The sequence below is a fragment of the Alligator mississippiensis genome, chromosome 6 (assembly GCF_030867095.1).
Source record: "Alligator mississippiensis isolate rAllMis1 chromosome 6, rAllMis1, whole genome shotgun sequence".
Classification (NCBI taxonomy): domain Eukaryota; kingdom Metazoa; phylum Chordata; order Crocodylia; family Alligatoridae; genus Alligator; species Alligator mississippiensis.
The window spans coordinates 53731586-53759225 of NC_081829.1; the positions used below are offsets into that span (position 1 = coordinate 53731586).

Here is a 27640-nt window from a genome sequence, read left to right on the forward strand (position 1 = left end):
ATGTACATCCCCTCTGCTATATGGCTTCTCTTCTTCCCTTTTGAAATGGATGCACCCCTGTTACAATACCTACCACACCTCACATGACCCTGAAGAGTAGAGGCAGAAAACATATGATAAAATTACGTGTCTGACTTCAGTTGCCTTGCTGTATTTGTGAATGCTAAGCTACATGTGCACAGTTTATGTAACCAAAGACTAACAAGTTAGAGTCAAAACAATTACCAAATCCTAGCACAGCATGTACAATACACTGACATACTAATTTAAATACCCTAATTTATTGCACAGATGGAAAATCAGAGAGGGAGAGGAGAACACTTTGCAGAGTAGAAGAAAGAAATTCAAGTATTGGATTCAATAAATAGGAAAGTCCAAAAAAATAAAAATGGTGGGAATAAATAGCTTGCAGGTTCACAAAGCCTCTTTTGCAATGGCATTGGAGAAACAATTCATAAAAGAAAAGAGTTTTTAAATAATCACCCTGCAATCAAACCATGCTGAGCAACAATATACTCTATACATACAACCTACTGCAGACCAAATTGGAAAAGTTTGCCTTTTGAATGGAAAACAATACTAATTCTTTCTCACTGAAAGCACAGTAAATTAAAATGCATTAAAGAAATAATCTTGTTATTTGATGAAAACTACTGTCACAGCTTACACTTCTCAATATGATATTTATCTCAGCTTGAACTGGCTGGAAAAAAGTTAAAAATTTTAAATCACCATGAAAAACAGAGAAAACTAACATTTTCTTCTGGCTGCCCCCACTTTTTTTTTTTTTAAGTTACAATTAAATGTGGGTATAATTAAACAGATATCATATTTCCTATTCATATCAAGCAGTGTACAATAGTATGCAATGTTATTGTATATACAAGAAAATAAAAGTACAAGCATTTTAAATTCTTTTATTGGAATGCTAATGTTTTAATTTAAAAGAAGCTCATTAAGGAACAATTAACAAAACTGTGGAAGACAAATAATTGTGTATACAGGTCATATTAGTAAAAACAGTAAAGGAGTATGTTTGATATTCATTTAAAATGTTTTATTCTAGAAGGTCAGAATTGGACTCACTCTTGTTACATTTTTCTTACACACTAGGGCAAGTGGCACTCTAGACAACTGAAAGCTACCTTAGAGAAAGCAGATTACGAATGCCCACCATATGTGTGACTACCCAACAGTCTTCCTACTGCTTCAGATGGACTAGAGAACTATGATCAATTTTAGTGCTTCAGGCTTGTCATGATTTTCTTGTTTTTACTGTAGTTTAACACTTTATGTACAAATACATGAAAACCAGACAGTGATAGGAGGGACAAGAATGTGATATATTTTGCTTCAATTTAAAATACATTAGCATCATACTTGATGCTATATTCCTCCATAGCCCCACTCCTACTTTGTCTCTTTATACCCTTCTCCCTTATTTGGCTTGTCCTCTTTTTCTGCATTTAATGGCCACTTCTACATGTGATGGGAGATGCAGGCAGGCTCCATGAGGGGGAAGGATCAGGGCCCTTGCTGCTTGATTTTTTTTTTTTCTCAGTGGAGCCTGCCCACATGAGTTGCCACTGGGCCATGCACCCTCTGAGCTGCAGAGGGGCCCAGTCCTTCCCTCCACCCAGGCCGGGTACTAGTTGTGCGGGTGATATCCCAGCTCACAGGCAGCACCCACCAGATCCAACTTTTCCCTGAGCCTGTGCACTGGAAGTCCACTGGGCGCTGCTCCCTGTGCAGGCTCAGGGAAGAGCTGGATCTGGCAGGTGCTGCCTGTGAGCTGGGGTAGCACCTGTACAGCTAGCACCCCACCCAGGAAGCCCCAGGGGGCACTGCCACTGCAGAGGGAAGGAACAGGCCCTCCTGCAGCTAAGGAGCGGTGTAGACCAGTGGCAGCTCTCACAGGCAAGTTCCATTGAGGGTGTGGGGAAAGCAGCAAGGGATCTGATCCTTTTTTTTCCCTGAGGAGCCTGTCCACCTCTCCCATGGCCACAGGGTGAGCTGATGGTGGGTCCTGAGCTGCAGGGGACCTCAGACCTTTGCTCCATGGCAGCAGCACCCCCCAGGATCCCCAGGTCAGGCAGCTAGTGGGCAGGTATTGTGCCCACTCACAGGCAGCACCCAACCTGGTCCAAATGTAATTGTGAACCAAGCTGGGGAAGCACCCATCCACTAGCAGCCCACCTGGGTGGCCCCAGGGTCCCCACTATCACAGAAGGAAAGACTGGGGCTCTTTGTAAGTCAGGGCCTGCTCAGCACACCGGCACCTCACCTCCCTACACCACCCCCCCCCCTCCCCAAATGCTGCAGGAGACATGGGCAGGCTCCTTGAAAAAAAAAGGGATTGGGCCCCTCACCACTTCTGCCTTCAGCCCACCTCTCCCAAAGCGGGTGGGGGGGGGGCGGATGGGGTGGGGGACAAGCTGTCAAAGGCTGCAGCATTACAAATAGCTGCACTGCAAACTAAACTACATGCAGATGTGGTTTAGTTTGCAACATGGCAAACTTATTTAAAACATTAAAAACCCTGCACATGTACAGCATGACACAACTAAAATGCAAAAATGGCCAATTTTTGACACATGTACAAGCGCCCAATATACCATACTATTTGTGTGCTAAGTATCATGCTCCTTACGAGTCTTCTTACAATGACACTGAAAGGACAGTGAAGATGGAATAGAACACATCCCAGTGAAGAAACAGTGGAATCAGGAGTTGACATAGGAAAGGAAAGTGGAAAGGCAGCTGTAACAGATACCAATGACAGGTGGGTTCTGCCGTGTGGCAGAGAATATGTGAGGCATATTTAGAATTAAAAATCACAGAAGGAGGAACTAAGAGGTGTCTTAATATTGCTCACAGGAGTAAAATGGGGTACTGAACAAAAAAGGGCATAACTGGGTACTTCACAGTAAAGAGAGCTTAAGTAGACAAAGGGAAGGCAAAGATACAGTTCTAAACAAGAAGGCCTGGTGGGTTGAGCAGGGGGAAGACAGATTGTGGGACAGTTTCCTGTAAGAGGCAAAAAGAAACAAAAGGGCAAGGCAGAAATTTATGAAAACTGTCTGGCAATAACAAGGGTTGGCACATAATTCCAATGGGGATGGGTGGGGAATGGAAGGTGAAACAAGATGGAAGGCATAGAGGAAATCTGTAGGAGGCAGCATCCAAGAGGTGGGATTCAGGTAAATCTGGGGAGGGTAGATCAGAGCAGAAAGCCCTCAGTGAAACACAGAGCAATGTGGGTGATGATAAGTATGCAGAAAACAATTATATTTAATTAATTAAAATTTGAGGTTTCAAAATACTCCATTCTACATTATCATGGAAATGAATTTTTGAGCCAGGTACAGACATTACACTTTTACCGGTATAAGTGATTGGAAACATATGTATACCTATAGTAGAACAGAAGTTCAGAACAGACAGACTGGTTTAAAAATGGCAGAATCCAATCTAAGATTTGTTCCCCACCACCAAGGGACAGATGTGTGTTCTGTTTGTAGGGCTGTGTGAAGCTTCACGTGGTGATTCAATTCAAAGGAGATTTGGCCCGATTCGGTGGCCGAATCTCCAAATCTGAATTGAATCATGGAGACCAATTAAAAGGTCCAAATCAATTCAAAGCTCTCTGAATCTTTGGGTCAGGAAGCCATGGTGGGGCTGAGGGAGCAGGGGGGATTGCGGGGCTCATGCAGAGCCCCTCACGCAGCATGGGGCAGTGGAGGGGCAGTGGGGATCATCCCTCTCCCTGCCAGCAGCCATTGACTCAGGGCTTTTTTTTTTAACAAGTGCTGGGAGCTGGGGCAGGTGGGCAGCCATTGCCAGGCTGTGGGGGATGGGCCTGGCTGATTCGGAGATTTGGAGATTCAGCAGCAGCCGAATCTGTGAATCAGATTCGGCCAAATTGAATTGGGACAGTGATTTGAATCACCAAATCGAATCACTGTCCCCCGAATCAGCCGAATCCAAATCCAAAGCGAATACTAGCTGCTTTGCACAGGCCTATCTGTTTGCTATCTATCTAAACTACACCACTTACGTTAAGCCACAGAACTTAGATTGATTCCACCTCCGGCTTATTTGAATGTCTGTACCTAGCAGTTCTTAGTTAAACATGAGAAAGAAACACAAATCCCAGAACAGTCTTTACACCAGCAGATAGATATGTGAGACACCCAAGTTCAACTATCTATTCTACCTGATTCAGTATGGCCTAGGATAAAAAACTCTGCTTTTAAAGATATATCAAATACAGTGCATAGCAAAATACCTGATGGCATTGGTATAAAGGTTTTATTGGTGCTCATTTGGGACAGCCAGGAATCTTTGCAGCTGTCCAGAATAATACATGTAATTCATTGAAATAAAGCCTTTACAAGACACCAGTAAATAATGCAAGGGCTTGATCCTTTTCCCACTTTTCTACATGCTTCTGCTCAGTTTGTTTATGTAATATATTCATATTTTTTGCAATTTTTTATGTTTATTACATTGTTATAAATGTTTCTGTTAGTTTGTTCCTTCTCTTTGCGTTTCCCAGCTTGCAATTTACTTTATTATCCTAGCTCACTGTAAATCATGGTATACCTTTCCCTTTATAATTTCTAATATCTGTTCATTCTATCACCACTCCTGTCACCTTTGTTTCAAAATATTATTGCCTTTCTCTCTACAGCCTAATTCTCCAAAAAATCTTCACCCTATTTGTTCACTACTCCAAAACACACATTTGTAGATGCAGCATACACAGTTACCCAAAAATTCTCTCATAGTAGTTACACCTCTCCTAACACGTATTTCCCAATGAAAGAAAAACACAAATATAATACAGCTCTATGCCCCTGACATGGTGTGTTTGAGTCATTTGGGTATACTATCCTTCTATTCTTTGGTGAGATCTCTGTTACTCTTTTATCTTCCTACAAGGCACTCCATGCTCCCTCCTGCAGTTTGTGTGAAGAAGGAACACGATAAAATTTTATATAAAAGAGAGGATATTAGGCTAACATACAGAAAGAGATGAACAACCATAAAATAATAATGTGGACAAAAGATGAGTACTCATACTGCATATTCATGCTGGCTGCCACATTCTGGGCCATGAAGGAAGGAGCAAAAAATAAACTTGGCTGTCAATGATTCTTGGGGAGATATAATGTGCATGGAAGGGGCTAGATTAATTAAATCTTAATCCTGCCATTTTACTGCAGGCAACCTGAGTTTGCTCTGAATTGGGTGTTTATACTGGTCCTTTAACCTCTTTTGTGAGCTCCAATTTCCAAGATTCTGTGGAAGAGATTTGAAATCTACCCAGAAGATGTGTATGAATGCCTATGTGCCATTAATTTTTAGAAGGGGCATCAAATTCCTCTGAAAACTTGAAAATCTCAGTCTGGAGTCCAAAGCAACAAAGTCAGGAAAACTGCATCCATTCTTCTTAAGGAAGCTTTGCCAAAGTTAAGCAGGCAAACAAAAATTAACTATTAATACAAACACAACACTAAACACATATTACAGATTTGTGTGCTTTTGCCAGGTTCTTTCCCACCCCTAGTGATTACCAAGGTATTATATATATTTGTAGCTAGAAGCATTCTCCTTCCCAATCACCCTGCAAGATTTGTTCTGTGGTACATATAGTTCTTCAGGGTGGTTAAAACAAGCAATCTTCCATAAATTTCCATTGCTTCTGAAACGAAACAAGTACCCAAAAACCTCACAAGTTCACATCCTTTTTCTCTTAATTTGAGGGCAACTTTTTATTTCACATTCTACCAGGGATCAAAACTAAAATGCAGAAATGTGGGAAAGACAGTTGTTAGGATTACATTTCTGGTTAGGAGTGAACAGTTTTGAATTTCTTAAAAGAAAGCTTGTTTACCAAATGCTGTAGCTAAAGTTAATTAGAGATTTTTTTTTTGTTAATGCTTTAAAGAAAAAGAGAATCTTTTTTGGTTTTGCTCTGTTTTAAAGAAACTAATTTTATTCAGTGAAATTCAGCCTGGAGGCCAGGAGCATGCACCTGAACTCTAATTTTAATTTTAAGGCTTCAAAACTGTAAATTTCAGATAAGCCTTTGCATTTTGGATGCATTCCTAATCTGAACCTGAACTCCAAACAGTTTGAAGTTCACACATCACTGGTAATGAAACAATCCAGTGGTTTTTCACATCAGACTTGTTGTCAAGGAGATGAACTATATCATCACACAAGATGCGGCATTATTCATTTGAACTAATAAGACAGAAAGAGCAGGATACTTAGAAACAAGAACCTTTATTTAGATGCATCAGATAGAAAACAGGAAGGACTATAGCAAAGGAGATACAGAAAGCTTTCTCACTTTATCTTCCCTAGGTGTAACTGCCATGTTGGGGGCCTGACACAGTGATCCAGGACAACAGGGCACAGACAGAAGTCCCAATTTTTCACCAGATCTGGCCACAGAAAACAGTTTATAACAATGACCAAACACAAGTGCACAGCTGCAGACAGTTTAAAAAATGGTCAATCAAGTGAAAATCTGAACCCTCTGCATGAGTGGTCAGATGAAGACATTTCAAAACAGACTGTCTTCTGTAACTTCTGTCTGCACTCCTTGCCAGCTTGTCACTTTTTCAAAATGAGAGCGGGGAAAGGGAGCAGAGGGAGTTCAGTTGTGGGGGAGGACGGGGGAGGAGGGGGTTCAGCCCCTGTTGGAGAGTAAGACAGGTGAATTGGAGTACCCTCACCACACCCTCCAGAGCCAGCTGGGGAAGGTCTAGAATGAGCTCCCTCTGCTTCCTTTCCCCCCTCCCATTCTGAAACAGGGACAGGCTGGGAGAGACAAGGGGCCATTTCTAGGGGAAACCAGCTACAGACTCCAACCAACAGCTAGATTCCCCTCCTCCTGGAACCAACAGTGAACTTCTATTTGTTCCAGGAGATCATTGTAACTCAGAATGTTGCTTCCTGCAAACCATTCTCAAATACAGCAGCGGGCTGCACTTCAATCTGCACCCATAAACACTTATAGCCTAATGTATCTAAAACAAAGCTGAGCAGCAATGGAGTTGCAGTAATAGTGGCTTCTCCTGATCTGGTGTAAATGAGCTGTGAGATGAGCTGGAAAGATGAAGAAGCCAGAATGGGTAATAAAAGCCACCAGGAGTCCTACCCATAAGGCATACATACGCCAATACATAATGATAGAGGGCCCCAAAAGCATGTGTGGGGGAAGAAGGAATGTAATTAGGGCAGAAAAAAACAGACATGCCCCACACAACAGTCTTCAGTACTATAAAGTACATAAACGAGCAGGTACTATGTCATATAAAAATGATCTTTTAAAGGAGAACCAGTGCACATTCCTCTTAACATTTGTTCAGCCTGGCCTGGAGATACCAATCCTAGTTATTCCACCGTTTCATATGAAAATAATGAAGAATCACCGGAAGTACCCATTTCTCACAACACTATATAGTTAACTTTATTAGAATATGGAAAACAGCAATAGCCCTAAAGCTGCTCTGTCTCTCTGGCTCACTAAAGATTTGTCTAGAACCTTTCCTGAGTCCTCTTCGTCCTAGCTTCTTACTGCTGATTTGTCTAAATTTCTGAACATATACTCAGAGGTAACTAGACATAGCTTTTTGTCCTAGTAAGTGCTAATGATCAGCCTCCTGCATTGCTGTTTGTCCTTCAAGTACATTACATCATACTTTGTTCTACCCTACATTGGTATTACCAAGAAAGTATCACAAAACCGTTATCATAATCAGTGTCTCTCCCAATTACAGGACCATTTCTGATTGCAGAAGCAAGTGTTTCTTCTCTCCCTTTAAGTTTCACTTTCATTCTACTGTTGCTAATAACAAAAATAAAATAAGATGTCAGTATAATATTTAAATACACTAACAAAACTCATGAAAACACTCTGGAGTATGCACCAGGCCAGATATTCAGATTTTAACTGAGGGGCACAGATTTTTTACAGGTCTAAGATACCACATGCCACATTGCAACAAAGCTGTTCAAAAATATATGCCAAGCCTCAGCTGTTACTTCCAACATATAGGCACAGATTGTAATTGTATAAACAGTATCATCCTGTAAAGTTCTCATCTATCTTGATAAATGTGTTACATTTCTCTGCATTAACAATTCCAACTGAAATATGGGCAATAGTGTGTCTTGCATTTAAAGCCAGATTGTATAATATTTTGTCTGGTTTCCAAATAGAGGTAGGAGTATGGCTTGGCATAAAGGAATCAGGGCCATATGCTACCTTCTGGTTGTTCAAGAAAAGGGCAACAAAAATTTAACTAAATGGACCAAAAAGCAAAGAAAAAGGGATTGCACAGCCACACACTTCTCATTTCCCACTGGCCCAACAAAATTCTATATGGATGCTTCATGGGGAATGGGCTAGCCATGTCAGAAGGGAGCAGTCTGAAGGTGGAGGCAGTGTCTGGCTGAGATATCTAGGTTTTTCCACATTGTTCCTAGTTAACATCACAGGTTTTTCATGAACATCACAACAGGAAGGGCCCTGCCAAGCACCTATTCTTTCATTCATCTTCTCCACTGACCTTGACATTTATATAACATTGTTGGAAGTTTTAGTCTAGATGGTATAAATTGGTTTAGCTCCATTGTCACTCTGTTTGTATGCAACTAATTTGGGAACAATTTTTCCCCTAGTGTAATTAAGTCTGTCAGCCACTGGTAGACGTTCTGCAAGGTCAGGCAATGAGAGAGAATCCTGTTCCCCAAAGCAGGGAGAGGGGAGTGGAAGGAACATGCCTCTAAATGTGGAGGGGAAGGGCGGACAGGAATTCTTTCCTCCTTTGGGACACCCCCTGGCTGTTATTTTGGGGCAGTAATGCTCCAGAGAAGAGATAATCCATGTGGGAGGGAAAGTGCTATGAGCAGTGCATCCTGGGATCCTGGAGGACAATTCCCAACTCATATTGGTCCCGTGGAGCCATTTAAAATTAGTGCAACACAAGCTGTTTTTGGATAAACTAAAGATAATCCTCACCCGAAGAGGATTATTGCCAAGATGTTGAGCCCACTTAGCTCATCTTTTCCTTCCTTAACTTGTGGATACTCCCATCTTAAGAGTCCTTAGCACATTGGAAAGGTAATATATAACAACTCCCTAAGAGATTTCACTGCACCAGCCCTTACTACCCTGCTAGCTTCCACAAAGGAGCAGATCCTTTAGGCCTATTCCTGTCCCCATTTGGGCATTCCTCATTGCTTGTACAGGCCCCTGCCATCTTGGCTGTACACAACTGAACCACACCTGCTATTTTGCCCTGCTTCTCATTTAAAGCTTGCTTTGCTATCTCTACATGACACTGTAGATGAAAACATAGACATACCCCTAATTTACTAAAGCATGTACAGCTATTAACATCCAGTGGTAGAGAACTAGTAGAGATAATCCACATTTTTAGAGAACTGGAGGAGAAATGCTACTAAATAATGTATTTTTGGATGGTGGGTTTTTTATACAAACCTCAAAGAACAGTGCAAGGATGCACCACACAAAGAAACACATGGGAGCACAATGCATCCTTAGCTTCATTCTTTGCTGAGAGTGATTTAGCACACCTCATTAGAGGGGTGCTGCATATTTTTTCCATGCTCATGAGCCTGGAATAGGGTAGACCACAACTTTGCCTGCATCCAGTCCAATTGTTCCCAGCAATGTTGTGATGACTGTTTCATGGGGCATATAAAGAGTGTTGGTGGCTTGTTTTCCCTCCTTCAGAGTAAGGTGTAGAAGGGAGAACATAATTCACCCTTTCAAGAATTCACAACATAGAAGAATAGGAAATGTATTGATTGCAGGCAGTTGATTACATTGAAACTGACACTTGAAAAATTGTTAGATGGTCTGTATAGCACAAATGAATGATGCAATATTCTGCTACACCCATAGCAAACTAGTTATTCTCAAAATATTATAGGAAATGGATTTTGAATTGTGAAAGAGTACATTCAAAGTTCTATTTTGAAAGCAAATATTGTGGGGGGTTTATAGAGAAACTGCAAAAATGTGAAGGGTTTCTTTACATATTGAATTTGAAAGTGCCAGAGTGCCTCCTTAGGTAAATTCACCTCTATTATTTTAAGAAAAGCATGAAAAGCTTCATACAATGTTCCACCAAGAAAAAAAATGAGGTGGCTTCTTGAAATAAGGAGGTTCATTAATTTTCATGAATGAACAGATATGGATCAACAACCACATACAGTATGGTATGGTATCTTCACACATAATAAGTACTTCAAATTCATCAGTAAGGAAAGCAAAGGATACATTTAAAAAAACTTCAGTTCTCTATTCTATAAATAAAAGTTTTGTAATGAGCTTTACTGCTAACCTTCAAGGTGGTAAAGTATGATCACATGATCTCCTGAATATATCTGTATTCTAGGAGGAATGATATTGTAAGTACTGCTTATGTGTGTGCTTCATTCATGAGCAAAAGCAAAGCCTGTTTGGATATATTTCCAACATACTGGGATACAGTAGCATAACTAGGGGTGGGCAACAAGGGTACCTGCCCCAGGTGCCAAGTTAGGAGGGGGCACCAGAATTGGTCTTTGACCAGGCAGCAAGTGTAGCCCCATGGCTTACTCATGCCAGGAACCCCAAAACAGTCTGCCGCCACCACTGCTGCTGCTTCTGCTGCTGCTGCTGCTTTAAGAGCAACAGACAGGGTGAGCAGAGCTTGTAGCAGCTGCAGGTCAGCTGGGGACAGTTTAGGAGTTCCCAGCATAGGTAAAACTGCTGTGCCACCTGCCACACCCTGAACCATGCACTCCCCCCTGCTCATCCTCAGGGTTTACCGAGGGTACCAACTCTGCATGTTACTCCTGTGTCTGAACATTTCATTAAAGTTTCATTTCTCATAAAGCCATTATAGAAAAACTTTATAATAATCCTTGGGTATAAGTCATTAGGATGTCCAAGGGGCTAAATCCCATTAACTTGGATTTTCTCACTGAAACAATATACAGTAATAAGGTTTTCACTGGTGGGTTATATTATGCAACTGGTGGGTTATATTATCGTCAGTATCACTGTCAATATTTTAATTACTTTCTGTAACTTTTCCCATGTGTGTTCTTCAATCATAAATGCAAGTACAGCAGCTTTTTCAATTAATTAAACTTTCATTAATATAAACAAACAAGACATATGCCATTGACATGCTTGATTTCTGGTAAATGTTGATTGCTAAAATCCTAACATGTTTCTTTAAAAAAAGATCAATGTGTGGGATGTGCAACTTCATTTTGCTCATTAAGTAGCTATATAGCCTCTGCTTTCTTTCAGTTGAATCAGTATGCCAATCAACAGTGAAAGTAAAAAAAAAATGTTTTAACACCAAAAACTGATGATCCTCCTTTAAGATCAGTCATAGAGGTACTGTCTACACAGGAAAATGGAGTTAGCGAGTAGCAAGGTAGGACGTTAATTTATTGCACATTAGATACTCTGCATATGGACACTGAGGACTAGATCCTGTTTTATTTCATAAACCCTCATGACACTTATCAAGTTTGCAGTCTTATTCTTGGTGCAGTCCGAATGCACAGTCATCCACATGGCTTGGCCAGAGTGCAAGCCCACTGAGCATGTTCTGTAGGGCAACATGTTGGTCAAGCTGGTACACAGCCCCATATGCTCGCCCACCAAGGTTCATGTGTACATCCAAACAGCACTTACACACAGTTTGTGATTCTATTTTGCCTTTTGGCCTCTGGTGAAGTAGAGACACCCTTGACACCTGTGCTTGTATTTACTAGAAACAAAATGGTGGTGGTGATGGATAAGGATGATCCTCCCATGTTTTAGTTCAATACCCTAGTCACCCAAAAGGTAGAAGAACTAAGCTCAAGGTCCTCTGCACCCAAAGAGGACTTGAAGCTGTATCTCTTACTTCCTAGCACAGTGAGCTAACCACTAGATCACAAGTTCAGTACTATCCCTCTACAACCTTCCTCTTGAAATCAAGCCACTGCACCTTATATTTTATAGTCTTTGAGCAAAATACATGGAGAGTAGTGGGGAGGTTTCTGCTTCATTGGGACAAGGGTCCAGGCTATAACCCAGTGGCCCCTCCCACCCAGTGCAGAAGTCATAGCACTAAGCCACACATCTGATGGCTTGTTCTCTTTCTCCCAGCCCAACGAGTCTCCATCTCTTGGCTGCCTAGAGGAACAATTTTAAGAGGAGGCATAATGAGGGTGTTGGGTAATACCTAAATTGTGGCCTGGTCGCTAAACCGGTGTGTGGAAAAGCAGATTTAGCTTAAAATCCATTCCAAATGAGAAGGACCTAAGTCTCCTACTTCCTGGGTGAGTGCCCTAACTACTAAGCTATTGAGCTAAAACATGGGAGGACTGCAGATATGGATGGAAAGGTCCTGCTCCTGCAGTGCTTAACACTGCTAGCCATGGGTTTTTGCTTGGCTTCATTTTTGATCTCCCCATAAGTCCACAGCAAGGTATGGAAATACAAACAAATTACTGAGTAGTAAAAGCAATTTACTAATTTAAAAGAAAGTGGGCTCCACTACACATCAGCTATTCTGCAGTAACTGGCCGGGTACATGAGCTTACCCTACAATAAAAGGAAACAAGGCTTTTTTCCTTGAAGAATAAACCAATGTGCGTTCACTGTAAATATGGGCAGTTCCCCTGGAGAAGGTGATATACAGTAAAGCCATGTCCTCCTTTGCCTTACAGCAAATTGTTAATATGCCCCCCATGCCCTAAAAGTGTTTTTGTGAAATGTAAAGTGTCCGTACAGGCATTAATATTGAAGGACCAAAGTTGCACAAATTCACACCTTAGCTTACTGCCCAATAACTTCCCTGTGCAGATAAGTTATGAGTGGATCCCTAAAGTGTTATGTACTTAATAAAAGCAAGTAACTTAATTCTGTCAGAGAACACATGGAAATTGTAAAGAACATCATACATTTTAAGGGAGAGGCAAGAATTCTTGTGGGTGATCTCATTTTATTGGACCAACTGCATTGTTGGGATAGACACGGACAAGCTTTCGAGTCACACAGTACCTTTCCTCATGAGACTTGAGGAAGGGTACTGCATTACCTGAAAGCTTGTCTGTGTCTATCCCAACCATGAAGTTAGTTCAGTAAAAGGATATCATCCACAAGAATTCCGGCCTCTCACACATTTCTTGGACTATCACAGTAACGATATCACCTCAACATGACCAAAAACTTTAAAAACAATTTTTGTAACATTAAGATATATTTTCTAATCATAATATGTCATCGAAAGAAAATTAGGACTTTTTAAAATGAAAAGCAATTGATACAAAGAGACCAAAATCAGAAATGGTGTAGTCTGCAGAATTAAAGTAGATATTTGAAAAATCTGCATTTCAGTAAATGGCTGTCTGTTGAGCTGAAGGAAGTACACCTATTTATAAGCCTTGTAGCAAAAAATTTAAAAACCCCAAAAGTCCTTGTGTTACATTATAGACCCCGTCCTTAAAACTGAATCCTTTCAGGTGAACATTTACACCTGTACAGAGCCTCTGCAATGGGATGCTATATGGGTACAAGTCCACAAGTTTCCAATTGTAGGATCAGGGCTCAAGTGAGTATTGCAGATAACATGTGGTCATTGATCAGATTTATTATTCCAGATTAATTTTTATAAACTATGGGAGGAAAATCAAGGATCCATAACCGAATCTGTGCAAAACAAATACACTGTGTAACAATAAACGAATATGCTCTGATATTTTCCTTTTCAAGTGAATAAAACATGAACCTCTAGCAACGCCTGTATAAGTTACAAGTGGAACAAAGTTTTAACTTATGACAAAGCTAAATAATAATTTAGAAAACATTTGCCTCTCTTTCCAGAATAAATGTTTATTCATTTCTTGCATTTTCAGAAGAGATCTGTTCTCACCAAAGATTAATTGACTGTCAAGACTACATTATGGAGAGTTGGAAGTTTGTGTTATGGATTCATTACAGAGATATTTTAGCTATTATACATTAACTCTACTCTACATCTCCCTTTAGTTCTTCAAATGTCATGAATAAAATTAACTTTAATAGGGATGCTTTCTGATCAAAGCTTATGCATATTTTTTTAACGTCCTTACCTATGGATGCAGAGTCCTCATGCTTTGAACTAGTTCAATATAGACACAGATCTAACTAGAGAGTGACCATTCTTTAGCTGGTAAGTCTCTGACAGGTTGAGGCACAGACACAACATTGTAGAGCATGGATGATTTGCAATTCAGCACTGTGGGTGGACAGCTTAATTAGTTGTCAGTGGACTACTAGAAATAAATAACTAAAACCTAAAACCCAGTACAGTCACAGACTACACACTGCATATTAACTATGGAATTAAATACAAAGGCCAAATATAAGGGCTCTGATTTAGGATTTGTCCTGCCCAGCTTTTGAGAATATGCCCTAAGAGGATGATTCAAAATAACCTGTAGGTGTCAAAGATCCCTATAGATTAAATGAAGAAACTTCAGAGATGCCTATGAGTGATTCAGCTTTTAACAGCTAAGCACTCTATACAGAGAACAAGAAGCATTAGAGTCTTCCAGAGAGTGATTTAGAAACACCACAGGTGCACAAAAGTAGCAAATAATAAGAAAAACTATGTCAGGGTACTTCCCTTTCTTTCAGTTGAAGCTGGAAGACTTGGTAGCCAAGAGTGCAAGAGTCAATGAGGAGTAGAAGAGTAAGTAGTGTAGAGTCTGTCTATATAACACTAGCAGTTTTGGCCCTCTCTTTTGGAGAGGACAGCCCTGGGTTCCCATCCTGTTGAAAAGGGTATTTCTATTTTTCAAGCGATGGTTATGCAACAAAAAAGGCACAAACAGCCTTGGGAATGCCTGTGGAGTTCAGGGTTCATGGCTTTGCTATAGGTTTTTTCCATTTCTCAAGCAATGACTATTGTAAAATGTAAAAGCAGTGTTGGAAGCAGTCATCCAAACCAAAGCTCTTCCCTCCAGAAGGAATACCATAACCACCAAGATGCTTTTCAAGCATGAGCAGAAGCCTTAGCATAAGCATCGAGAAAACTAGGTTAAGAGTTTACCATTATTCAAAAGGAAGGACATGTATACAGTTAATGAAAACATTTATAATTATAGTAAATAGTCTGATTCGTATTGCAGCACTGCACTACTACACCAAAACCAAAGAGTGAAAAACAGCAGAGGAAATCATTTCATTAAAATTTAAGAGACTAGAAAATAATTGCTGTAATCCAGTAAATTAGACTGTTTTTTCATATATTTCTGATGCTAGATAAATATTGTCAATAATAAGGTTGCCATTTTGTTAAAGGAGCCGAAGGGCAACCTGAGTCAATTGAATGTAAGTATGTGATTAAATGCTTTCCTGAACTGGGGTTTACACTCTGCAGTCAGCACTGACTTCTTATTCATATTATATTAGTCCATACAGAGACTCAAGACTCAAGGATTCATCTTTTTTTTTTTTTACATGGAATCAGTCAAAAATGTTAAGTAAAAGACAAAGCATGTACTGTGGGCTATAACAAATTAACCGTATAGGGTTTTACAATAATCTTAAAAGATCCCTGTTTACATGATAAAACCATCCCAATATACATCATGCAGTTAATACATCAATATTTAATCACATTCATTCCTTAATCACCTTATATTTAGAATTAGTTTTTTTATAATTAGAAGAGGAAATACATCAGACTCGGACAGTAGCAGCCATCATTAAATATGCATCTAGGTGCTGCAAGTACCCTTAAACTTAGTTCTATCAATCATCAGTCAGTCTTCAGAAAGTGTGCATTTTAAAGTAGCAATGGAACAGTAAAATGTGATAAGTCTGTAGCATATAGAAAACATAAGTTTTATAACCAACTGGAAATCTGTGTGTGTGTGTGGGGCGGGGGGGTAAATAAAAATACTGAATATGCATGACTCGTAACATCCTTTTTAATACAAACCCCATCTTTTGTATTCTTCATCCTTCGGACAGATATTTTTATAGAGTGAAAGAATTATTGGTAGAAATTGTTATAATCCAAAGATTTATCTTTTTCATCTCTGAATCGGAGGTGTATTTGAGATAACTGTATATTTCAGATTCTTAGACTGAAAAAAAAACAGTCAAAGAAGAAAGAAAATGTGAATGACTTGTCAGTTTAAAATCAAATCAAATCATGGGGTGGGGAGGAAGAAACTTCCAAGTTAGTGGCAGTTGTTTCATCAAACTGGCCTCTTACCTGTAGAGTCCTGCTGGTTTCAAATTTATACTGGATACAAATCTAGGTAAACATGATAGTCTCTAAATATTTGTCTACATTGAAAAGATGTCATGAAGTATGATATATTCAAGAAAGATCCTATAGTCACTTACAGTTGGGAAGCCAGGCAAATTCTACCTGAAAGATTCCACAGCTTTGCAATTAGGTAGTATTAATTCCATAGTCCCACTAAGTAGTACCTTCCCCTATATATTTTCTAGCATTGAATGCATACATTATGAAGATTATTTGTCTTGGTCTTCATCGATAAGACCATTTCAGTACACATGTGTGCACTCTCACACACACTTCTACATATAAATACTCAGGCCCAGGACTAGGCAACCAGCTTTGAACAACATTAACAAAGATATATATGTATGGGAATTCTCAGAGTCAGCATGCCTCTAGCCAATGTTTTCAAATAATCATTTTCTTGACCAACAGATTCACATACACAAAAGTTGATATGTCTTTTGTTAACTATCCTTCATATTCATTTTTCCCCAGATACCTTTATCTATGAATGTTTCAACATTTCTAGCATACGACCAGCCAACAATAAGTTACTGTGGCGTACATCACGAACTTCTGTCTCATAAGCCCTATGAATTGAATGCACAGGAAGAAACAATGGAAACACACCTAGAGACTGATCTGGATTTGAGCACAATAACAACAACAGCACGAATCAGTGAACACAATCAGCCACTGGCATAACTTATTTTACTTGTAGCAGAAGGCTGCAACCAAACTTGGTGTAAGATGAAGTACAAAATAATGGAGACATTCTGATATGGATTTTAAAATCCCTATTTGATCAAAAGAAGAACCATGAGTTACAGATAAGGACATGAATTGTTTCAAGTCTACAATTTGTAATTAGCTAAGTTGTGCAGTATTTTTTGACTTAAAGCAGAGTATAACCCTTAAAGTGAATCTTTTTTTCAAAACTCATCCTACCTACCTGTAAATCTGTACAGATGTAATGTATTTTTCATATTGTAAAGTTTCAATTACCAAGAGCAGCTGGTATGTACAGTACCATAATTTAATTATATCTTACTTTACAAATTTCAGTTTCTAAAGTTTTAAATTAACAAAAGTTATTTCTTGTGTTATTCAGTTATGCTGTTTTGTAGGGACTGTTTTGTTACTGCTTTTGTGCCCAGAAAACTTTACTCTAAAATTCTGTGCTGTGCAGAACATGATTTTTACCATGCTTACTGCGTAGAATTTTATCTACTTGTTCCAGAAATAATACATTAACCAAAAGGATGGTTTAATTGTTCAAGCTTGTGAGAGATTCTTCAATACATAGACAAGTTTTCTTATAAATGAAAACTCAAAGAATTTTTTTAATAGTTCTTCTCAGACTTAACTGATGCCTTGAATTACAGCCTGATTTCTAAAGCAGTGAAATGTAATGATAAAGAGGGATATTTTAACAACACATTTCTGAATGAATGGCTCATTATTTTATTCCTTTGTGTACTGTTGTATTAAAGAAAAAATGAGCTGTGGACAAAACAACAATGGAGACAAAGGCAGTAACCACAGCAATGAGGTTTCATACCCTTAGAAGATGCAGCTATTAATTGCCAAGGATAAAGTTGTGTTAAGTTTCATTGCATTTCATCATCAAGTGGGTGGGTAGTCATAAGGTAGTCAGCTATTTCTACAAGGTTTTCTCTGAAAGAAATACCTGCCAACTCAGGCATCTCTGAATTTTATTTAAAGGTTTCATCTGTAAATGTTAGAAATCATTTGAAAAGCCATCTTGAAGAAGACAAGGTTCTTTGGGTAAATGTGATATATTTTATTAGACCAACTAAATAATTGGAAAAATTGTTCTTTGCAAGCTTTCAGACACAAACACCCTTCTTCTTGAAGAAGATGCACAAAAAACTTAAGTGATTTTCTTCTTACCCACAACATAGCATTTTGAATATGACATTAAAATTTCACAAGTAGGGCATTAAGGCCAAACTCTACTTCTATTAAAGTCAATTGCCATTGACACCAGTGGGGACAGGAACAAGCCATCAAACAGTAATCTGTCCCTTGTGTGTAGAGTTAAACTACTCCTAGCACTTAAAATATTTCTCAAAAGGTGAAACACTAACCTTTGTTCAAAAATATGCATTAATCTGGAAAACAAAAGAGTAAAGATTAATAGTCTCTTAATATTATGGTAGTTCAATTTACCAAAAACAATCTTTAAATATTAAAATAGTAATATTAAATCTATTTAATATATCATCTTTTGATTTAACTAGCATTTGATCTTTGGATTGAAGAATTCTTATATTTTATTCTTCAAGTTTTAAAGCTTCAAAATTTCTTCTAATACCATATTAAGATCAATTTAATTATTGTATACTCACACCATAATCGTCAAAAATGACATAAATCAGAAAATCCATACGCCATGCTGACTGGTTAAAAATAGGAAGGGAAATATGTGGCTTTCAAAAGTTGGGACATGAGTTTCATATAGTACTAGCAAGTTTTTTTATAATAAAGAAAAATTATATAACCATAAATCTATTTTTCTGAATGTTTCTCCCACTATATTTTAGTGTTGCTTCAAGCATAAAACTGAAATTTAAAATTGCAGTTCAGTTATTTGTACAAAAGTATAAAGCAACTATTATAAGAAAAAAATACCTTCAGAATATTGTTAACAAAGGAATTTGCATTCACTATCTTTTAAATGGAAAAAAATGTCAAAATAGAGTACATTGTATTGGTTATTTATTTAGCATCTTAGATTTTGTAACATTTTGCATAAATTATTTGCTATTCAACATATTATTTGTCATTTTTGAGACTCATCTTAACTTTCACTGTTTTTCAGTTCCCTATTTTTTCACTGCATTGACAGGATGGTTTCTTGAATATCTGATCCTTGCCTATAATTTTCAAATTTTACTATGCACAATTTGAAAATGTTAAAGTGAATTATAAAAGGGAACAAACCTGGAGTCTTAAAATTATATTTGGGCTTTAGAAAGAAATTACCTCCTATTACTTGAATCATTTTATTATTCAAGGATTTACATTCAGTTGTTCTAGTATGTATAGGTGGTCTATGAAGTTGGGCTAAAATAAGAACACCCATTCCCCCAAAAAGGGTCAGTTTGGTTACCTTATTCCTGCATGTTCTTTATGTTCTTTATTCCTGTTACCTCCTCCCACTTAATTCCCCTCAAACATTTATGATAAAAATATAAGGCCCACACTCCCCGCCACTGCTTTAAAATCTCATATCTTCAAGGAGTCCATACATTTCTTCCATTTGGGCGACCAAACAATGTGAAAATCTGAAATGGGGAGGATGGGTTTATGAGCACATTCTGCAATACTTGGCAACACAACTTCAGGAGAAGGCCATAGCCCAACAGCTGGTGTGAAAACAACACTGAGTGACTACTCAGCTACTATTTTGACATAATGAGCAATACCAGGGTCAGCAAATCTGATAACTCCCTGGTGACCATGCTCAACTCTGTTATCCCAAGAGATTCCTAGTAACATTCCAGCTGCCTACAGCTTTTCATTTCAGGTGGCCACAGCTCCTCAGTGGCCCAAGTAGAAGTGGAACACCTAGCTGGCCCTGATGAAGCCTCTACTGGCATATCTGGATATGATTGTTTTAGTTGACAACATGCATCTGAAAGCTACTATTCTGAACAAAAAGGATATCTACCAAGAGGACTAAAGGTGACAGTTTTGCTATGAGACACTTTCTAACAAGAAGCTTTTTATTTCACAGCAATGTTTTCCAACCAAAGATAGGGAAACAAACTGGCACTTCCACTGTTGCAAAAGCAGGAATAAGTTACCTGAACATTAATGACAGTTTTTAGGTCCCATTTTTGTTTTGTTAGAGAAGAATGACAACTATGTTTCTTTAGCCAATTGTCAAAGTCCTTGTTAAAAATCCTTACATATGATACAAATCTCATTTTTTATATTTTTTAACTATTTGATCAGCACCCTGATGAGTGTGCTCAGGGAGACCAAAATTAAGTCAAAAAGACTCCCCAGATGCACTCAGAAGCTCATATTTGCATGTAACCTCCCAAACATCTCCCTAGAGTATCATGAAGTGCTCAGATTAACTACAGAAGAGAATGGATGAATCAAAGTTGCACATGTGGGTATGAGATACTTATATGTTACATGGGGAAGAGGCTAATATTTGGGGATCTTCCATAGGTGCTATGAGATGTTCATACTTAAATGCAAAGGGCGGAATGGAGAGGAAGTCTGCATCATGCGACTCTGAACCCATGGATGTATATACCTATAATTCATAGAAATAGGAGAGGTATGCAAAATACTGTGTTTTCTTGCAGATGACCTGCCCCTTTGATTTCTCCCAAAACCAGCTAGTGAAAAATTAGGGTATGCAAGAAAAAGGGAACCCCACAAGTCCAGAAATTTGGTGGTGTGGGAGTAGTGATATCATTAGTTGGGTTGGCCTTGGGATCCATGGGAGGTCTCCTGGCTAGATGACATGGCCCCGCACACCAGATCAAACCGGGGCTGGGACCAGTCTGTGGCTGGACCTAGCACATGGCAGCAGACCTGAGACCTGACCCACAGCCACTGACCCAGTAAACTGGGTCAGACCCACCCAGCACACGATCCTGGAAATAAAGAATAGGGTTGGACACTGAACAAGGATCTGACATCACCATGCCAGTCTATAGGCCTCATCCATCTTGGGTTTCTAGATGCTACTATTCAGTGGATGCATCTACACATGCAAATAACATGCAGCAATAACATATCATGCCAGAATTTATTGCTCCCAGGCATGCTGTTTGAATGTGCACCCAGGACCACAGCACACTGAGCTGGGGCAGAGCAGCCCCAGCTGGCAGGAAGCCCAGGGTGTTAGCCTGCCACCCCAGGGCTGCTCTAACCCAGCTCAACATGTTGTGGAGGAACTGACTGGGGCACAAGGGTGCTTCAGTGCAGGGCTAGCCAGCAGGCAGTCCCTGCACTGAAGCACCCTTTTGTTCCAGCCAGTCAGGTCAGCATCTACATGTGTGTTGCTATGCACTAAAGAATGCCGCAGTAGGATAACATTAGTATTTACAAGTACTATCCTAAGGAAAAGTTTGTTAGTTTACTATGGCTTAATAGGGCCACACATGTAGATGCTAAGACATTTATTGCTGAGCTAATCAGTCAGCTCTGCAGTAAACATCTCATGTAGATGTGCCCAGTTTCCACATGGAAGATTTTTTTTTTCTTTTCACTGCTTTCAAAAACAATGTGAATAGTATACATTGGGGCATGCTATATGCAAAATCACATGGTAAGTATCATACTCTAACCTTGGGGAGAGATTGACTAGATGAGGAGGTCAAGCAGGTGAAGAAAATTCCAATAATATAGATAAAAATGAACGTAACCAGAATTCTTCCTTTGGTTAAAACGAAAAACAAAAAAACCCTCTGAATGATAAATGGTCCACCTAGAAGAGCAATGAGAGATGGAGCAAAAAGGAAAAAAATAAGAGCAATAATTTAGTTGGTCTCCAGAAAGCAAACAAAAAATGAAAGCCTGTGTTAATGCTGCTACAGTATCCCAAAGCACTTGCTGCTGTACAAAATATTAAAAAGAGACTAGTTGTACAAAGATGTAGGAAGAAACCAGTTCCTTTTCTGAAAAACTCACAGTACAAAAGTTAAAAAGGGGGTAGAGCTGGCAGAAGGGGATATGACCTAGAACGGGGGCAGGCAAAATACACCCTGCAGGCCGGATTCAGTCCACCAGGCCATTCTATCTGGCCCGCAGAGCCTGTAAAAAATGTAGTAAATTAATATTTATTTGTGCCGGCTCCCTGTCAAAGCTTTCTGGAGCAAGGGGCAGTAGGACCCAGAGAGAACCCTCAACAGACTTGCAGGCTTGAGCAGCCCAGCCCCACCCACCCGCAGCCAGTTCCCTGCTTTCCTGCCCAGGCCCTACTACAGTAGCACGTGGATGTGGCTCCCGGCTGCATCCCCGGACTGCGGAGCATGGGACCACACTGGTAGGGGCGTGTATGTGTGAGCACACATGTCAGCAGGCACAAGGGGCAGAGTATGTGCATGTCTGTAGGCACGTCATAGTGTGTATGTGTGTGCGTGCATGCATGCATGCATGTGCAGGCACAGGGACAGTGTGTGTGTGTGTGTGTGTGTGTGTGTGTGTGTGTGTGTGTTCATAGGGTGAGTCCCACATGCATGCCCCTCCATACACATGCACATATGCCTCCCCTCACACTGCCATACACAAACCCCAGCCACCCTCCCCACATACCCACACACCCACAGCCCCCACAAACCTATAAGCACCCCCCACAATATACAAGAATATGACTTCATTTTATGCTATTGTGCAGTCACCTCTGCATACACACAAATACATGTGCAGTCACCTCTACACAAATATATGTAAATCGGGACAAAAATATTTTTTTAAATCAAATCAATGTTGTAGATGATCACTTTCTAGAATATAATTTGGTATTTTTCTGGTTCTGAGATGGCAAAACCCCTTGCTGAAAGGAGTACTTCCAGGGACAAGGGGAGAAACTTCTGGTGGCAAAGGTCAGGCATTAGGGGGTGGGACTTCTGGTCTCAAGACGGCAACCAGGGGCCGGAACACCTTTCAAGGGGCAGGGCTACTCATGAGGCCCTTGACCACTTGCCAAAACTCAGTAAGTGGCCCTCCACTCAAAATAATTACCCGCCCTGACCTAGGATTACTTTTTAAAAGGTTTCATTTTATTCAGTACATATCTTTTCTAGCTCCATTTCTATCTTGTCATTATTGCTGGTTTTGTAATCAAATTGGAATGTGCAGTAATAGAAGTTTATTTAATTACATGGACAAACCAAAAATGTACTTCCCAATCAAACCTCTATATTTTCAGCAACAATTTAACAATTAAGAAAGAGACTGAGCCTATATGTTATTAATTTAAAGAAGGACATTTTCATATATTATGTCTCCTTGCATTAAGATCTGGAAAATAATAAAAGCAGACTCAACAACAAGATCAATCTCCACTTTACAATTAAGTGACACTAGCAGCCATACCCTGATAAATCATTATATCCCAAGGAAGCTGGGAATATTTGTGATGCTTAGAAAACAGAAACTAATTATAAGGGTGACCTCTATCAATAAAAATAGTCAATGATGGACCAGAACTCAAGTCCTATCAACATTATGCTACTTGACATGATGTTATGCTTCCAAAGCAGTCTCCTGAGTGAGATGATTACTAGTAACTGAGTAGGGAACAAGTGATGGCTGGAGAAGGATAATTCTGTTCCATGAGAAATGCTGAGGTTTTAGAATTAGCTTGTGTTGAATATTAGAATGAAAGCAAAGTCTTTGAAATATTTTCCTGAAAAAAGGAACTGTCAAAATTCTGCCATCTTTTTTTATTATTTTCTGAAGTCCAAGCTCTCTATTTCTTTCTCCCTCCCCCAATGTGTTTGAAACTTGTTGATTAGGGCACTGACCTAGAATGTAGAAAAACTAAATTCAAGTCCCAGCTCTGACTGATTCATAAGAGCAGGGGCTGGGGGTTTATCTCCAATCACTCTGAATCAAGCAGATTCCAGATCTGAACCAGGATTTTCTACATCATGGGGCAGTAGCCTTGGCTGTGGAAATGGGAGTCTTCTCCTTCCAAAAAAATCTTATCAAAACCAGTCTCCACTATATAATGAAATATATTTGACATTTTGCCACAAATGTTCCAACGATATCTAGCTGGAACATTCAGACTCGGTTTCTCAGGCTGTTCTTCCACATCTGCAGCAAGAAACTGGAAGAGAGCCATGAGTTTCCGTGTGATACATTTGGCCTTGGAATTTCTTTTTGGATAACCTGAATCTAAATGATTATTGAACAAAACATTGAGTTAAGATCAATTTTGCTTCTCTCCTGAATTTTCCTTTAAAGAATTGTAAGAATTAATTTATGAATATACTGTTGGGTAAAAAATGTTACCTCATTACACTTTCTATTAACACAATTTGAACACAACCATTCACAATAAAAGACAAACTTTCTCCACAGGACTACAGACCCTTGGGTTACAACTCTGGTATGTTACAGTTGGTATAAAATCAGCGGAAGGATTCCCCTATTTTTCCTTAAATGCAAAATTATAATGGGAAAATACATAAGACTATGAACCCAAAGAAAATAAAAGCCAATTCACAATCAACATACATGCATGTAGAGTTCAATAGCTATGTAAGATGTAACCCTTGTTAAATGTCTGTCTGTATCAGATGAGCCTGAACAAAATAATGACAACTTCTGCTCCAAAGAATTTCAAAAACTACTGTACTATGTCTCAGTACCATTGGGCCGGCACACTTTTATGCATTATCTGCTAACATAAAATGAGTGTGGGTGTTGGGTGTGAGTAAAATTTCATTATTGCCCTTCTTTACATAGATTCTGAACCCAGAAAAGAATAGATTTGAATAGAAAATGGAACTTTTGCTCAAATTAGTAATATAATGATATACTGATAATGATAAAAACCTAACAAAAACAAAACACTCAGACTAGATAAAACATCCACTGGTGTAAAATGAAAGTTTTTCCATTGACTGCAATAAGTGCAGGGATTTTTTGTAAACCTCATTGCCACAAAAGATTGTAGAAGCAGACATTATAACCAGGTTCAAAAGAGGCATTGGACAAATTGGGACAGTGACAGGTCCATTAGGATTTGTTAAACAGAACAATCAAAGATGTATCCTCTGATATTCATAGATGTTTGGGTCAGAAGGGACCTCAGCAACACATCAAGTCTGACCCCCTGCCCTGGGCAAGAAAGAGCGCTGGGGTCACATGAGCCCAGTCACGTGCATGTCTAGCCTTCTCTTAAAGACCTACAAGGTAGGGGAGAGCAGCACCTCCCTTAGAAACCCATTCCAGATTTTGGTAATCCTTACCATAAAGAAGTTCTTCCTGATGTTTAGCCTAAATCTGCTCTCCATCAGTTTGTGGCCGTTGTTTCTAGTTACTCCAAGGGGTGCCCTGGTAAACAGAGCATCTCCTATTGCTTGCTGTCCCCCCAGCCCACGATGAATTTGTAGGCAGCCACAAGATCACCACTCAGTCTTCTCTTGTGGAGGCCAAAGAGATCCAGGGCCCTCAATCTTTCCTCATAGAGCTTTGCTTACAGGCCCTTAACCATGTGAGTAGCCCTCCTCTGAACCCTCTCGAGATTATCCACATCCCTCTTGAAGTGTGGCACCCAAAACTGGATGCAGTACTCCAACTGTGGCCTAACCAATGCTGCATAGAGGGGAAGTATCACCTCCCTGGACCTGTTTGTCATGCACCTGCTAATGGTTGATATGGTTGACAACAGGGAAGGTATGACAGGAGATGGGGTCAATCTAGATATGTTCCATTCATAGACAGGCCACAGTTGGAGTATCTCCCTTCTACAACTTCTATTACTAGCCACTGTCAAAGACAGGATCCTGGGATAGAAGGACCATTGGTCTGACCTGGTAGTGCCATACTTATGCTCTACTGCAGTGGTGATCAACCTTTGATCTGCAGGTCAGATCTGGCCCATGGGGAGATGCACAGATCTGAAATTTGGTGGCAGGGGAGCAATAGCAGTGTTATTTCTTGGTCCCTTCTTCCAAATTTCTGGACCCATAGGGAGCCTTGCAAGCTGGATGATGTGGCCCTGTGAGCTAGATTGTGCTTGTGTGCAATAAAGTTGGCACACAGGGACAATCCGTCACCAGATCTGGTGGGGTCAGGCCAGCATAAGGATATCAAATTGAGCTATGCATTGGATCTGGTACACAAAATTAAGCCAGGATCAATTCAGACCATGGACTGGCTCTGCACCATTTCTCTAGCCTGCTGTACCAGAAGGCTGAGCACCACTGCTCTAATGGCTTCACAGAGATATCATTATATCAATAAATAATGAATGTAATCAATGTTTGTACAATGCTGCAATACACAGTGCTAACATTAAATTACTACAGATTAAAAGGAACGATACTGTTACTATATGTAATCCCCATCTGGAGTAGTAGAAACTACCGTACTTATCATGCAAGAAAGAGATCACTGGTGATTTAGAAACTGTATCATGCAGGACAAGAATTACACCAATTCTCAACTATCCAAGTAACAAGGTAAGCTTATGTTGGTTTGGTTTATTCTCCAAAGATTAGAAACATAAAAAGCTGGTGAAAATTTAACCTGTAAAAAAGAAAACATTGACATGACCAGGAAATACCTTGCAAAAGTGATTTATAAAGTTATGAACTAGTGATGCGCCTTGCCCCTTCTCAAATGGAATCTTATACAAAATTTACAACCCAGGGAATTATGCACAGAAAAATTCAAAATTATGCACAAGAAAGACCAAAATTATGCAAAATTAATTACATTTTAATTTTTTTACACATTAAACTAAATATGACACTATTTGAACTTTCTTCAGAAATATATGCAGGTACTTTGTATGGTTAGGGATGGGGGTGGGTTGTGTGCGTATGACTGGCATTTGTGAATGGGATGTGAGGGGTATGGATGTGTGGGGGGGTTGTGGGAAGGTGTGGGGTTTGTTGGAGGATTTGTGAAGGGGTATGGGAGTTTGTGCATGGGGATCATAGGTGGGTGTAGGCCCCGCTACCACAGATCCTCCCCCCTATAATGCACAGCCCCCACTGCTGGTGGCTCAGCAGCAGCAGGTGGCAGGCCCTTGGGGCACTCACAGCAATGGCAGGAAGAGCCCCCAGCAGGAAGCACCTCTGGCTGAGTCCCAGGACCTGCACTTGTTGTCATGGAGTCAGCCCAGCCCACTGGCATCCTTGGTGGCCTTCACACCAAACCGGGCTAGCTCCATACCAGCATATGGGACTCACTGCACTGCAAGCAGGAGCCGTGTGCCATTGGGCCAAGCCAGGTCCTGCTTGCCTCCACATGCTGTTTCCCACTGGAGTACTAGAAGCCCTATGTGGAGGCGTGGAGCTTGCTTGGCCTGATGATGTGCAGTCCACACCCACCCACAAACCTCACGGCCACCCACATACACCCCCATACCCACCACCCCATTCTGCCGGTAGGAGCTCCCCTCCCCACTTACCCAGCTGTCCAGTCATGCAGCTCTGTGCCTCCATATGAAGGTGGAGGCACAGAGCCAAACATGGTTAAATTATGCAATTATGCATGGTCATGCCTTTTATGCACAAAATTGCATAGGCACATAATTGCATAGTTCCCCAGGGTGCAAAACTTCT

General features: G+C 39.9%; 2 protein-coding genes across 3 annotated transcripts in view; one reads left to right on the forward strand and one right to left on the reverse strand.

The window, feature by feature from the left end:
* LRRTM3 (leucine rich repeat transmembrane neuronal 3) overlaps positions 1 to 19086 on the forward strand; it is a 180467-nt gene extending 161381 nt beyond the window's left edge. For both annotated transcript variants that reach the window (XM_019482986.2, XM_019482987.2), the window contains one exon: positions 16836 to 19086. In XM_019482986.2, the coding sequence (XP_019338531.1) occupies positions 16836 to 17045 (210 nt within the window). In that variant the 3' untranslated portion in view covers positions 17046 to 19086. The remainder of the gene's footprint in view (positions 1 to 16835) is intronic.
* The window catches only part of CTNNA3 (catenin alpha 3), a 1574321-nt gene that overhangs the window by 1022020 nt on the left and 524661 nt on the right, over positions 1 to 27640 (reverse strand).